At 50.2% G+C, this 15,514-nt stretch overlaps 2 protein-coding genes across 2 annotated transcripts in view; one reads left to right on the top strand and one right to left on the bottom strand.

The window, feature by feature from the left end:
• Positions 1–15,514, bottom strand: part of LOC144178108 (atrial natriuretic peptide receptor 1-like) — a 267,231-nt gene that overhangs the window by 24,721 nt on the left and 226,996 nt on the right. The window contains exon 19 of the mRNA XM_077705645.1: positions 4,646–4,820. Within this exon, the coding sequence (XP_077561771.1) occupies positions 4,646–4,820 (175 nt within the window). The remainder of the gene's footprint in view (positions 1–4,645; positions 4,821–15,514) is intronic.
• Positions 1–15,514, top strand: part of LOC144178110 (uncharacterized) — a 191,756-nt gene that overhangs the window by 13,729 nt on the left and 162,513 nt on the right. The gene's annotated exons all lie outside the window — the stretch shown is intronic.

The following is a 15,514-nucleotide window of genomic DNA, read 5'->3' as shown; positions in this document are numbered from 1 at the left end:
CCGAAAGCGTCGCTCTAATCGTATGCCCTTCAGCGGGAAGGCAACTGACAGGCGAGGAAACAAAGCATCTGCAAGATCACGCGGCACAATCGGACAGCCGGGCGAGGGGAAGAGGAGAGCAACAAGAATGGAGGCGAAGACGAGTGGTTCGGGATATCCGGCTGTCATGCATTCTGGCGCTCTAGGACAAAATGGACTCGTCTCGAGGGCGCGACAGCGCAGATGCGCGTTCGAGTGCCAGGAGCAACGGGAGCGCCGTAAAGAAGGACGACGCCTCGGCAGCGGAGGACCGGGCGAGCACGAAAGGCAGCAAAAGGAGATCAATAGCTCGTAGGAATGCTCTAGGCGAGGAAAGATCCAGAGATACGTGATTTCTTACACGTGCGTTGTTTCGCTCTTTGCCTGTCAACGAACGCTATCCGGCAGGGGGTTAGACAAAATCAAAGCGATCGACAGAAATGCGCAAAAGATGCGAGCTCTCCCAAGTCCTCTCCAGCATCGGGTGACATCAAAGTGCACGAACGGGTCGATCTTGCTGCGTCCAACATCTCCCTGTTAAGGAGCCCTCGTCTGCCATGCCACCCGGCCACACTGGCGGGCACATCTCGTAGAGGACTGTATACTGAAAAAAAAAAAAAAAAATGCGGCCATTACCGAAGCACACAGGATGCGGGTTTGCATGAATGGTTTGTGTCACTGTCTGGTTGACGCGCAACTGAAATTTGCGGATCTTTGGCTGACGAATTTGATCTGCGTCCTAATTACTTCTACTCTGTTGCTAGAACATTGCTGTGGTCTCTTGCGACAAGCCAAGTAAAAAAAATGGCTCGCTTCACGGCAAATGTCGTCGGAAGACTCTCCTTGCACTCCTGCCGGCCCCTCTCCTTTGTACCCCCCGCAGTCCCCTCCCGTCTTGGTCCTCCCATGCTGAAATAAAGAATTCAATTTTGCCAAGTTCGCACTGCTGTCGGGCAAACTGTTTGGGCCGTTGCTACGTGCTGTTTCGCTTGGTGTTCGCGCAACGAACTCGTAGCTCCACCACGAACCCTTCTTGTATTTTGCGGTTAGAATATTGTTTATAACGAGATTTTTATTTGTCATGGCAAGAGTTAGGCCTAAATTAAAAGAACAGTGCTAGTATCCGTGCTGTATTTACCTTCTGGAGTAGAAGCGGAGACACCGACCAAAAGAAACTTAAAACTTTAAAACAACGACACGACGTTTCGGCTTCGTTATTGAAGCCTTGTTCACAATGAGGCGAATAAAAGTTCATGCACGCTTATTTTTCTTGAGCACGTGACGTAGGCAGCGTGTGTACGACGGGGGGAGGGATCCTTCATTTCGATTAAGTGTATGGCGTGTCGTCTGTATTTCCAGAGACTCGATATAGAGCCGCGATCAAGTTCCTTTCTTGGCCGATGATTGTGGAATTATCCCAATCAATCCCATGGCCCGTTGCACCCACGTGCTCGGCAAGAGCATTCGACGCCACACGCTTGTTTTTTACATCGTTCTGGTGCTGCCGTAATCTCTGTTTGAAGTTACCCGATTCACCTATGTAAGCAAGTATTTACCTTCTTCTTCACAATTTTACTGAACAATCTTGACAACTATTTCGTGTTCTATCAGATTTAGTTGTTTCAAAAGTATTTTGCCTATAGAAACGTCTCGTTCAAGTGTTCCTTGCAACGTCTGGCCGGGCGGCTGGATCGAGGAACAGCCTCAAAGTTTCGCACTCAAGTAGCCCAAGAAAGACTATCGCAACTGTGGTGAAAAGTGGAATTGCTAAAGCGTTACATTTTATTTTAAGCTGCGCGATGCGCTATGTCTTACTGACGGTCGTGATTATGTCCCCATCTGCAGCCATCCAGTGATAACGATGATGATGCCCTTGAAGCACTTTGTCAGCCGGAAGCACGGGACGGAAGTGAAAGGCATTGAGAAGAAGCTTCCGGTTAAGAATGGCGAATTAACGGCTAAAGGCCGACCTCCATGCAGCGAAATGTAGGCGAAAAGGCGGCGAACGTCGCCCGGCGGCGTCGAAAATACGGCTGTTCGCCGGCGATCTACGCGAGCTAGATGTCGAACGCGCGGCGGCGAACGCGACCGGAAGCGGCAAACTGCATTTTGAGGCCGCAGCCAATCACAGCCTCGTACTTCGTTGTACTTCCTGTCCTGTCTTCCATCGGCGGCGTTCGCCGCGTCACGTTGCATGGAGGTTGGGGTGGACGAAAACTGAGCGGCGCGTCAAACCACGGCGTCCGCCGCGCCAAGTTCGCCGAGAAACTTCGCTGCATGGAGGTCGGCCTTAACTCACGAAGTCGAGAATGGGACCCCAGAGGTGCTGTTCCGATGCCTGCGTAATTCATGATGAGTGGCTAGTGTTTAAAACGAAAAACACTTTCCGCAATAGGCGTCCGCCATTGACCCCACGTTTACTCACAAATGCGTGCCGAACGGCAGATCATGGCTGCCGTATCCAAGGGTGTGTATAAGCGTCTCACGGCAAGAGGTCGCGCGACATCATTGCCAAATTTTCTCCTCCTCAGTAGGGCTGGAACGCACTCCGTGAGTCACGCTTCTCAGTGCGATCGCCATGTAGCAGACTTCATGACTGACGACTCACAGCAGCGCTCGCACCGGGGGAATGCGAAAGAGGCCCCTCCCCGTGAATGGTCCAACCAATGCCGGGTCTTGTAACGGATTCGCAACAGGGCCTAAATACGCCGTATGATCGCCCACACCCCTCAAATGGGTCGGAACATGGCTCGAAATACACTCTTGCCCGGCAAGTTCCAACAAGTGCATTGGCCGCTTTTTCCAAGGTAACTGCTGTCTGAGACTGAGTACGCCTTCTCTAAGTCTTCCCTGTAGCCTGGCGTGTGCGCCTTCGAGAAAGCGTTCAATGTAACTCTCCCACTTATTGTACTCCATGGACTAAACTATACTGCCAATTATAATAACCTCGGGGCAGTTTGTGCGAGAAAGCGGGTCCCGGCGATTTGCCGCATCGGGTCTTGCGCTTATCCTCGTATACCCATCCAAATGTAAAAGACAACAGGTAGTTTCTCCATTTCTTGCAATATTGCTCGTATTGAGGTTAAATGAATAACCGTATAGTTCAGGCGCGTTCTGTTTTTTTTTTTTTTTCTAGTTTTCAAACTCCCACTGTATGTCTTAATTCCGTATTGTTGCCGTGTTACATTTTTCTTCGGATAGTCATGCGGTCTGTAAAAAAAATTCATCTTTCGTGGACAATTTCACTGTGAGAAGATTAATTCTTTTAGTTTGGGTTAAACACGTTTTCAAAACTCCCTCAAGCTGTATGAATTCTGTAACTCTGGGATGTCATCTATGATATCACCAGGAAATGCTCGTTCTCTAATTCATGGTGGTCATTTCTTCCCCCGACTGATACTGCTATGCTCCGTTCTTCTTTAGTTCTGACAGCTGCTTTCGTGCAAGCTCGGCATATAACGCCCCCGTTATATAACGCATCTAACCCCAGGACTGTACCTCGTGAAATAGCACGTACACAAATCGACCCCCCCCCCCCCCCCCCCAGTGTCGAAGAGAGAACGATGGGGAAGCGTCCAAAATCAAGTCCAACGCCAAACGAACCATCCCAGAAGTGAGTTGTACACTTGTGCAATGCCTCTCGTGTGTTGCATAAAGCGTGACGCAAGACTGCGCGCTTTTTATGCGAATACCTGTTTCTTATCTGGATGGTTTACTACACCGCGATTCCAGTGCTTTACTGATGGGGAACTCGACGGCTTTCCTTGACGCTCAACCATTGTCGTCGTTAAGACGGAGGGGTGCATTTTCTCTCGAGTTTTGGAGGTCCATGCGACGCTATTGCAATCGGAAGTGATTCGGCCGTGTCGGAGTGGCCAGATAAGATAAACGTCGGCTTCATAACACCAGGGACCTAGCTGAGTTCGATTCCGCCCAGGGGAAGCGCTTCTATATTTATTCCCTGCTCCCACGATCGTCATCATCGTCAGAGAAATTTGGCTTTCCTACGCCGCGTTTTGGGTCTATTACAGACGGCATTAGTGGGAGGCCGAAAGATCGCTCTAAACCACGTATTGGTTGCACACAAAATTGTTCACTGATAGAGGAACGCTGCCCAATGCATGCTGAGTTAAAACTTAGCTCGGCGGATTTTTACCACCTTCAAGGAGGTCCACGCCAGGAGGCTTTTAACCACCGCAAAGAAAAGAGAGATAAAAGAAAAAGGGCACAAAACGTGGCCCTTCTTCATGTTGCCCCTTCGTGCTTTCCTTTTGTCTGGACAATGGCGTCTTTGCCGAGTCGTGAGGGCGGGGATTGCTCTGGACTTTGCCGACTACGTACCTCATCGTATGCCCACAATTAAAGCGCACTCCACGCTGTTAGTGGAAAGGAGGTTTGGCCCGGCTTCCATCCTACGGCCTCTCGTGATTCCACAGCATGTTTTCTGGGCGGACGCGTGTGCCCGCAGAAAGAGATTATCGCATGAACCAGGCGTCGCAGCAAGCAGCGGGTGGCGGAAAGCGTGCTTCAAGTGGTAGAGAGGGGGAATACTGCGCGACGCGTGTTTGGGGCGTCGTCCCACGAGCACCGCCATCAAGGGGCGGACACGTCGGACGCATGCTCTCACCGGTGTGAATGCCGATGCGCAGCTTGAGCTGGTCCTGCGGTCGATGGCGAATGGAGAAGGAGCGCACGGCTCGCAGCAGCGCCAGGGACATCCGGCCGATCTCCCGCGCGTGCAGCATTCCGTTGCGGACGGGGAGGCCCGACGCGACCATGTACGCGTCCCCGATGGTCTCCACCTGCGCACACGCATTGCGGGCGCGCCTGGCGTCATTCTGCAACGCGCTCTCCCGCAACGAGACAACACAGTCCACCTGCCACGCCTCGTCGCCCAATCCCGCTTCGACGAATTCACTGACACTCGCGAACTGCACAATCTGAAAGCTGCTTTGAATGAAAGCTGGGAAGAAACGTGAAGCCCTTTCCTGTGTGAAAAGTAGGGAAGTCGGGATGAGCGAAGGGAAATTGCGCTAAACACAGGACAAATGTGAAGAGGAACACGCAACGCCGTCCCTGACGAAATAACTAGGTGCGCTTCATTGCGGCAGCAGAATATGAAGGGAAAGGTGAAACGAAATGTAACGCATCATAAAACACTTATGCGTTATATTCTGTCAGCCATATCTATTGATAATATGTTATGTTCTCTCCTTCTTTGCCTTTCCACTACATTCTACTACCGCAATAAAGCGCGCTCAGTTGCTCGTCGGACCGTGTGTCTTTCGAGGAAAATTGCTTGGACAGGCAGACTCGGCAGCTTCCATGGGATCAGAATTAGTTTCTTTTCTCTCTCTCTCGTCTTCGACAAATCATTCGGGGCGGTCACGTGGGCACCTTCAGTGCCATCATCACCCTTTGCGATGAACAAACATAACTTTCCCCTGCCCAAGCGCAAAAGATTTGTTCTCAACTTGCTGTGGGGAACCCGTGTCCACCCGCGGGGAATTTTCTCTTTAGTGCAGAAAACGCTGCCTCTGACGACCGACATCTATCAGCTTTCAAACCTTGATACCAACGTGGCCAGCCTTTTTACTAAGCACCTAGAGCGCATGGAGCAAAGCCAGGACCAGTTGACGGCCAACCCTCAACGCCTCTTGACAGCTGCTTCCTCTGACCAAAAGCCGTCGTCCACGCTGCGATGGGAGACAATAGCCAAGTTCTCTACTTCAGCACATAGACCACCGTGCGCTCTCCTGTCGAACCGCCGAACATTTTCTAAAAGCAGTTCTTATTTGCTATCCACAAGAAACCAGAACCAGCGCTCTTATATTGCAACATGCCCGAGAACACAATCTCACATTAACTGGCTATGACAGACAGACACCTGAGAAACACGATACCGCGCCGCCAGTGCATGTCCGGCACGATCTATTCATCGCGTCGATGCACATTGTCACCCACGCGGCAACTGTGCACAGGTATACAGTGCAGCGGTCGTAGTCGAGCTGTATCTCCTGCAACGGTGTACATGTGAACAAAAAGTACTCAGCGTGGTGCACAGCTCTCCAAACGCCAACTTGTGGTCGTGTCCGTCTATGTTCGCTAGAAAGGAACGAGCTTGAACCTGCTTTGGATCCTTGCTCCTCCGTATCGCTTGTTTATATGCGCTAGTGCTGCCATGAACAATTTGTTGAAAGTTAAGGCTTGTCCCGTCTTCGCCTCGTCTTCTTTTGTTAGTGCGCTATATTTTCGGTGTGACTATAAGCCAACACGCCCAAACCTTTTCCCTTCTGAAGAGCATTTCTAGTATCCTAAAGGGGTCGTGAAGAGAAAATCCATTTGTCTTTGCTTAATTTTGTCTGCTTGAGCGACATTTTATGAACATAAATCCCGAATATTTTCACAATTCATTGCTTCCGGAATTTAGGAGGTGCCGTTGAAATTCTCGTTTTGAGCGCATCGCAAGCGACCATGCGCGCACCGTCGGTCGGCAGCGCAACAAGAATGACGTCACGTTAAGTGCATTCGAGAGTTCAACGTGGTTCAATGTTGTTTGTGTATAATGTTCTGCAAAGCTGCAAACCCGAATAAAGCTGCAAACCCGAATAAAGGATGTATTATTTTTAATGCATCCTTTATCCGTTGCCGAAAAACAGTTTTCTATCCACGTGAGCGGTGTCGTGACTGCTTCAGTTGTCTGGCGACCATTGCAGAACTCAGACCTACTTGGTGTTTGTACCGTTTCTAGCCAATTTCCCTGCGGAATTTCACGCTCGTTTGCCGAATTCTCTTCGAAATGTTACCTTTTTTGTATGGAATGGCCCAAGACCTCTCAAGCAAAAAAAAAAAAAAAAAAAAACAGTTCCCTTGTGACATTCGAACTTGCGGCTTCCGGGCCAGCCCAACGTTACGGCCAGCCTGTCGGACACTTTATCCACTACACTATCAACGTGAGAAGCGCGCACGGCGAAAAACTGCTGCATAAAACCCTCTTCGCATTTCTAACCCAGAAGTCTGTCGTGTGTTCATAAATTCTGATCAACGCAGAGCTTTAACCGCCAACTAACTGTTGAGCGCTTCTGTTGAGCGTATACAATCAACGACACAGCTTTAACAGCATTGTTTATTGCAGGAAACAGGAAAGCAATCGTCGAACTGCGTGATGTTGGGACTCGGCGACTCGGCGCTGTCTCGCTCCTTCTCGCTAGTTATTTTTGCGCTTGATGAGTGAATGATGGATGGGTTTTAAGTTCCGACTACTCGAAGTTCCTTCGATAAACGTGTTTATGTAATAAACTCATTTTAAGCGTTCAGTCATTTATATCGTCAGGTCAGAAGTTTCCCGTTCGCGCAACTCACATTACAGGCTACGTGAGACAGACGTCGGCAAACTATATAGTGCAAGAATATAGGCTAGCAAAACGACAGTTTAGACTCCTACAAAACAGCGTAAACAGTTTACGAATGCCCAGTTTCGAGTAAACGTGGTTACTTCTGCCTGCGCCACTCGCCGGCGTTGTTGACTGAAAGTTCGACCACATTGATCAGTTGTATCAGAGATCAGACATCTCCCGTTCAGTTGCATGGGGGGTTTCATCATGGCGCCGATGTTGTAGCTTTATCTGACCCTTTACAAGGCCGCTCTATGCCGACATATTGTGCAGACGAGGGAGAACTGTGATTGGCTGCTTACTGACTTACTGAAACGTCACTTCACGAGTTGAGGAGGAAAGCCTCGGTGAAACCTCAACTGCATTTGTTTTCCTATTTGCCGATATCTGGCAACGAAACGGGTGTGCATTATTTGTTTATCAAGGTTCCATGGTTATAAGCGCACACACAACACAGTTTTTTTGAAAATCTCTTCACGACCCTTTAAGTCCTTCTACTCCAGAGTTTTTCCATCCTTGTTCCTACGTATCGCTTGCCGCCCATGCTGGGGTTCAAGCTAATGCCTTTTCCTTCTGCATTCAGCGTCTGCATGTGCTTCATCAAAGCTAGGGCTTGATTTCTTGGCGTAGGCGGAAAGTGGCGGTTATCGTCTTTCGTTCTTAGTTGTGGTGTTTTCCTTTTCTCGTCTCCTCTTGCTAGCAAGATGTGTTTATATGCGCTGGTCTTGCAATAAACTAATTGTTTAAAGTTAGCGCGCGTCCCGTCCCTGCCTCGTCCTTTGTTGTTGCTGCTCTATGTTTTCTATCTGACTACGAACCAACGCGCCCAAACCTTTACCCTTCTGTATGCAGCGATCTCTACGCAGCATTGCCGAGTGCGAATCTTGACAGCGCTTCAGGGTTGGTCAAGGTGACGTTATCGGAACTGTGACATCTAGCATAATCATATCCATGCCTACTCCTAGACGAGATTACCGTAATTTGAACTTCCGGCAAGTTTCTAAGTACCTGGCGTGATTCTCCGATCCGGGCGATCCACCGGATCGGAGCTTCAAATCTCGGGCCCACCCGCCTCACAATCAACCTCTGCAAGCTGGTGGAACGCGTGACTCTTGAGCGACTCATCACTCCATGTCCCGCCAGCACCACGTCGGTTTCCGTTAAGGGCTCAGCACGCGGAACATTCTATACTTTCGCCGCTTCACCAGGCCATCAAAGCCCGCTTCATGGTTCAAACTGCAGTTGTTGTGGCGGTGGACGTCAGTAAAGCTTACTGCTCCACCGAGAGAGTTAATCGACAACGTGGAACTTGCTAGTGTGAGGGGACACATGCTGGCCGTCATAAAAGATTCATTCTTTAAACGAAGAGTGGAAGTGAGGAATCCTGTAGGCCAAACGGGATTGAAGTGACCCAAAGGGCAGTTCTCTCGCCCACTCCCTTCCCCCTGTGCTTGAGGTGATGCCGCTGCTACATTTTGCCTTCTTCGCTGATGACATCACCACTTGGACACGACAGGACCCGCGGGCGAACAGGAACATGGAGTTTGGTCTAGACATCATCAACCGCATTCTTCCGAGAATGGGAGTGACTGCGCATGCTGAAGGAACTGAATACGTTGCACTTCTCAACGGCTCTCTCGCTCGTGAGGACTGAGGAGGGTTGCAGACATGCTTTCCATGGAGAGCTGACCGGTTCGGAGGAGCCGTCCACCGAGATTCATTCGGCCAATAAATCAAGACGGCAAATGAACGCCGTGAGCAATGAACGCTACCCCGCAGTGTATTATATCATTGCTCCATCTCGTCCGTGAAGTGAATAGTGCGGCAGTAAAGCATGTTGTTGGGCCAGTTGGTTCATCATACTTATACTTGAAACTGCGCATACGGACGGGACAAGGAAGAGAAGAGGCAGGACGGGCGCGACTGTCAGGGCTTCACGGAAGCCACGCTTGGACGGTGCTGAAGATTTAAAAACCACCCATGTTGGCTCCAAGGAAGGGAAAATAAATGTATTTGTCGCAAAATGTATACGGAATAGCTCAGGTGGTCTCATAGTTTATGCAAAATTTCCTTTTGGAGATGTCATGATTTATTTTGCCGGTTCACAGACCTGCGCTCTTGGTTTACGCTTTTTAAGTTCACATGTCACTTTTAAGACTGCTCCGAGGAGTATTTTGCGTGTAAAGTCCGTTTTACACGGTGGGTATTTCATCTGCGAATTCGCAATTGCGGCGCCGCTCGTGCGGCGAAACGGTGTATTCCCAGTGGCAAATAGCCAAATATTTAGAACAGTCGAACGTCTCCGGTGAACACCGCTTGGCATTTGCAATTTGTCGCAGCAGTGAAAAATTGACCGTTTTGCTGCTCGAGCGGCGCCGCAGCTGCGAATTCGCAGGCGAAATTCGCACCGCGTAGAACGGGCTTAAAGCTGCAGTAAACTAATTTAGATAACTTGTAAAAAAATGTTAGTGGCATCGTACCAAGCAGAACTACTTTTGATCTGGAAATTCCGTAGCCACAAAGTTGTTTCGCGCCAGTTTTACGTGGCAACATGTGTTGCACGCTGGGCAGTCAAAGCTAAATAATTGCTCCGTGACCCGGCCGCAGATTTGCGTCAAGTGTAGCATTAGGGTGCGCGCGTAAGGAATTACGGCGATTGCGTTCTGCTTTACAAGGTAAGCGGCCCACCCGTCCTGCTAAGTCTTTCCTCTCAGAAGCCCCCTGTTACGTTCGGGCCCCTCACTTGTTAATTAAAACCGCCCAGCTATCTTTCGCTGGGGTAGCTTGTTTACCTGTATTGTCTTTGTTTCCCCGCCGACCGAGCTGAGTTGGCGTGAGGGGCGTAGGGAGAAACCGCGGAGGCTTTTGTTATTCGCCGCGCTTTTGTGTCCATCCGGCGAGCGGGTCCGGAGACGACGCATACAAACGCGTCGGTCACTCCGTAACACCTGGATGCGATGTAAAGCTTTAGAAGAAGGATTACCGCCACGAAAATCCCCGAAGCGGACGGGAGCTCAAGGTCGGTCAAGGGGTCATACATTGGGTCACACTTAGGAAGAAGTCACCAGACGTTCTGTATGTGATAGTTGCACTGCTCAAAGTTACTCCGTTCGTCACGCGTCTGAAACTGGCGACACGGCGGCTGGTATGCGTCAATGGGTTAAGCGAACGGGCTTTGTTAGGAACTCCACATGTTAACAAAGGAAAGGAATTCTGGCGGCGCGGAGCACAAACATATCCGCGCATGGTATGACAATACTTAAGACGTGTCGCCCGAGAGCCGATTCCTGTCGTTAGGTCTGTGTTTTGCGGAATACCTTTGGATTTCGGTATGAGAGTGAGAGGTGTGTCACGTGAACATTTTGAATCCACCTAGCTTTGATTGTCACGGCGACCAATCAGTGGCCTAGTGTGGGCTAATGAATGAGCCATCCTCACTCTCAAGTTGTGACGTCCCTTTTGTGGGCGGGGTTTGTTGGTAAAACCGAGTTTGGTGTTTTCAGAGGGATTGAAGGAACAGAACAGAGAGAGGAGAGTAGAGCGGCGAGCTCCCTCCCGACGCGGGCCTTGCCCGCTGTTGCGTACGGGAAGGCCGACCCGAGCCGAGCTCCGTCGCCTCTGACATACGTGTGGTAGCGTGGTGTGAAGCGAGCGGCCAGCCGCTGTCGCAGCCGTGAAGAAGTCCAGAAGCCGTAGGCTAACGTAACTGTTTACTTCATAGCGAGAGATGAGCCGAAGCCAAAGAACAATGCCCCAACGGGCGAGTTACATTACAGGACTCGAACAGAGTGACAGTTTTGATTCACTGCTCAAACAGGAATAAAACTACAGCGCTTGGGCGGGGTCTATTTATACTAAAAGCGATAACGGTCAAAACAGCGTTCCCTCTAGATTGTGCACACACCACGAACGTCACAGACACACACAACGCTCTTTCCGGAGTTCGCTATCTATAAAGCCAAGTTTGGCGGTAAAATTAGGCGATAAACGCGACTGAGACAACAAGAGAAATACAACGCCACAAGCGCTCAGCCGCAACTGGTTTTAATTTGAAGCATCGTCTCGTATACATACATGTCTAATCAGTGGAAGCGTGCGCAAAGGAAAAAAAAGTAAATAAAAACAAATTAGTGCCCTTCCACTTTTTGAAAAAGCATCACCTGCGAAGCTGGACGCAGTCCGCGAAATGCACGAAACAAATGAAGTTCGTGATTCGCGATTGAGCAATCAGCACTTAGCCCAGTGAACCTCCCGCTAGCTAAAACCTCCAGTTGAAACCGTTTAAACGATGAAACCGCTTCAACCATGAAAGCTACAACTGCATGTGCACCCCTCCCCACACCCCCTACTACATACACAGACATTTAACTCCACTCCGAACCCGTGGCTGCATAAACCTACAAACGGTTATGTGCGCGCGCTTAAAAATAAAAGACGCCGTCGAAAATGTCGTTCTGAAAGCCCTTTAAAGGAGCCATGAAGAGAAAACAAAAGTTTGTTTTATTCGAAAGATTAGGTGTTTCATAGTACCCCAAGCGCTTTCCCGGAAGCAAATGATGCTTTATTCACTGAGAAATAAGGCAATTTAAGCCAAAATTTTAAATCTCCCGCTAAAATTGAACATTCCGTGACGTGTACAATGGCGTCATAGAGCCGGTCCATGAAACAGATACTTAGTTTGTCGACTCCATATAGCACCCACACGCGGGAGTCGATCGAGACGGCGGCCATTTTAAAAATACTAGTAAAACCTAGTGCACCCGCAGCCCTAGTCATGGAATCGCCTGATCCGGAGAACAAAACTCTCGCCGAGGAGCTCGGGCTTGCATTTAACAACCTCACACCACTAAAACGCTCAATGCTTCTAAGTGCACGAGCGGCAAGAGTTGTGGGATACGCGGTGGACGGGAAAGCGACCATTCCGCGATAGCCACAACAGACGAACGCCCAGCCGTCGGCACCGCTGCCTCGTCAGCCCCGTCGCGACGGACGAATATAGACTGGTACGTATGTGCCGTATTTTGATTACGGTTAATAATAGTTCAGTTTCAGTAGCAGTATCACTTATGTCAGTTGGCCGGTGTCGTGTATGGAAAGCCGTTCGAGAGAGCTCTCTGCTTTGACCAGAAAGATACGAGCGTCAATGCGCGGTGTTTACGGCATTTTTTTTCCCCAAGGTCAGAGCGATTTGACGAAGTCGGCGACGAGCGCCAGCATGTCCCAGGAGTGAGCTAACGTAAGGGTCCCTGCCGTAATCACTTCCTCGGAAATGAAGCGAGCACACTCGTACTTCCTTTAGCTCTCTTTCTCCTCCGTTTGCAAAGTTCACAAAACGTAGCCACTTGCTTCGCCTAGGTTCGTCGTTGGGCAGCACATGAAAGGAGATCTCCTCACCGGCGGGGATGTCGCACTCCCTCGACGATTTGCCCGTACTACATGGGCATTTCAAAACGCAGCAACGAAATTTCATTGTAAAGTACTCGAACAAACTGAAGTTTTCAGTGGTTGTAAACTAGAAACGAGCTCGTAACGACAGCAGCAAGCCAACACCATTCGAAACTTACGCGACGACTGGCACTATCTCGTCGCTTCTTGCTGTTCCTTACTCCCCTCGTTTCTATTTTTACCTTTGCTGGTTGGCGATATGACGGCCAACCTCCTGTGAAGGGATTACGATACGAAGCAAGGTCGCGGCTGTGCGTGCTGGAACGGTTCGTTGGCCCCGAAGAGCCTCTAACCCGAAAATTCGTCTGCGCGACGGCGAGATGTCGAGCTCGGTCGGCGCTAGTTTCGTACGCATTGGCGCACACGCTTGCGTGTTCGTTCGGACCTTCAACCGTTTACTCCACCGTTCTTTGTCATAAAAAGAATGTGCAGTATGTTTCACGGGCATTTAGCTCGCTATGCAAACTGTAAGCTCTGCCTAACATGCGTTTGCTTTTGCCGGCCTCCGCCAATCGCAGAGCATTCCCAAGTGACATCACAGGTTCTGTTGCGGAAAATGAGCTGGTGGGTCGCATGGTCATTTCCTTTTTTCCTAATTATGTAGCTTCTTTGAGCGAAGTTTGCGTTATAAGTGGTGTCGTTATGGTTCTAACGAGGCAATCTTTCGAATGAACCAAACTTGTATTTTCTCTTCATGGCTCCTTTAAGCTGAACAAGTTAATATTGGCTCCCGTCGGCGTTCCAAGCTGGTAAGTTGCTGTTCATCCTGGAGGGATTCGCAGCTTCTCGACGAGCTGGAACGTGATACGGTAACGGTGGCGGCAGCGACTTTATGTTGTTTTTGCACCCATTCGCGCTTCTGTTCCGGCAGACGCTCCTTCGATGCCCGCTGTATACTCCTAGCGACGACACAATTCTGTCCCATACGGAGAGAACACTTGTAAGGACCCGGGCTTTATTCTAGTGGACAGACATGCGGTTGTCCGTTTCCCTCTCGCGTCGTAGGCATTTCACTTTCTGTATAGTCCACCAACTCAAACCACCCGACCATTCAGGACAGCTTACAGTTCGCATTGTGCCCCGAGGCTTCCCCGTTTAAATTTTTCTGCCAGCAAACGTGCGTGTCATCGGTAGCGGTATGAAGCTAGCTGTGCATGCACGCCCCCTGCTTCCGCACCCGATCCGTGCACCTGTAAACCAACAACCGGTGATGGGCGCGTGCTTAGGCGTGAAATACACGGGTGAAAATGTGGTGCGCAAAGCCTCTCATGCTGAAGAATTATGGGCTCAAGTCGGCGTTCAAAGCGGGCAAATTGCTTATGTAACGCCTGGTACGGGCGCTACCGCCATTAACAGCCAACTGTGCTGTTTGCGAAAGATGCACCGGTGGTGGCCAGGGGAATAGTTGTGAAAGCGGTGTCGGCGGTGGCGAGAGCGCCGAAGCAGCGCCGAGTAAAGCGGCTTCACAGGGATGAAAACTGGAGGGTTAGACATAATACTTCTTCGCAGTAAAAATCGGAGGAAAGCTATGGTGCTCCGATTTTATCCCCATTGTGTACCAACTTGGTCGACAATGTGTTTTGCTAAGAGCTTGGTTCTCGCGATGTGGCCGTCAGGCAGCCGCTTTTGTAGCAGCAACCCCCGCACTTGCAGTTGCACCACACGCAACACACAGACGCTGCTCGGTGAACTGCGCAGTGAAGCCCAAGTTTGGCCCGCGACAGCCAGCTTTGTAGGCCGCAGCGAACGTGCACGTTCTCTGACGGCACGCGCCTTTGCTCTTTCCCCTTTTACGCAAGCCGTGACCTCGGTTCATTGTATGTCAGATTGGCGGAACGAGGCATTTGCAGGCTTTGCAGCTGGGCCTGCTTCCTCGGAGCCCAATTAAACCGCACTAGTTTGCAGTCTAATCTAGCTGGAGGACTATTAGGGGTGCAGACTTCCCGAAGACATACCAGCCGCTGTCGGTAACACTTCGGTAGACAGGCTTCACAGTGCACACACTGGTTTCTTACGGCAGAGTCTCCTAATGTTTGCCCGGAATGCAATTGATTGGTGGATGGATTCTGAAGTTGCTTGGTACACCAAATTTAAATAGCGCTGTCGAAACGATGAAACACCAAGTGACCACGAAACACTAAGTGACCAAGCCAAACTTGGGCAGTGCCCTATGTTCCCTCTTTTGTATTATGCTACCTGACCACACTGTATGCCGTCCAACCATCGACCTTATCCAGCGCTGTACATTATTGGGCGTGCGTATAACTTTGTATGCGTTAACAGCACCACCATTGTGTATGCGCCGACTTAAGCCCAACATTTAGTTTCGAGGGCGAATGGCGTTAACCTGTGCCCTCCGCTTGATCTAGTAGTACTTTCTCAATCGAACGCCGGTTGAGGACGTTCGACCTCAAAGCAGGACATTAGGCCCAACGTGTGCTTTGCGTAAGGTATTTTCAAGTTTAGCCTTAATCCATGCGACGTCCCACTCGCTGCACGTCGACCTCAGAGTACCGGTTTACGACGCTAGACCTCAAAGCGTGACTATGGTCCAACGTACGTGGGTCCGACGCGTGCTCATCATCAGCTGAACCCACACGACTTATAAGCGGAAAAATATAGGAAGCTCCACGAAGCGGGCTTCGCGAATTTCCAGG

This window comes from Haemaphysalis longicornis, unplaced genomic scaffold (assembly GCF_048455015.1).
Source record: "Haemaphysalis longicornis isolate Haplotype H1 unplaced genomic scaffold, Haemaphysalis longicornis Haplotype H1 scaffold_4, whole genome shotgun sequence".
NCBI lineage: Eukaryota > Metazoa > Arthropoda > Arachnida > Ixodida > Ixodidae > Haemaphysalis > Haemaphysalis longicornis.
This window is presented reverse-complemented; position numbering and strand designations above follow the sequence as displayed.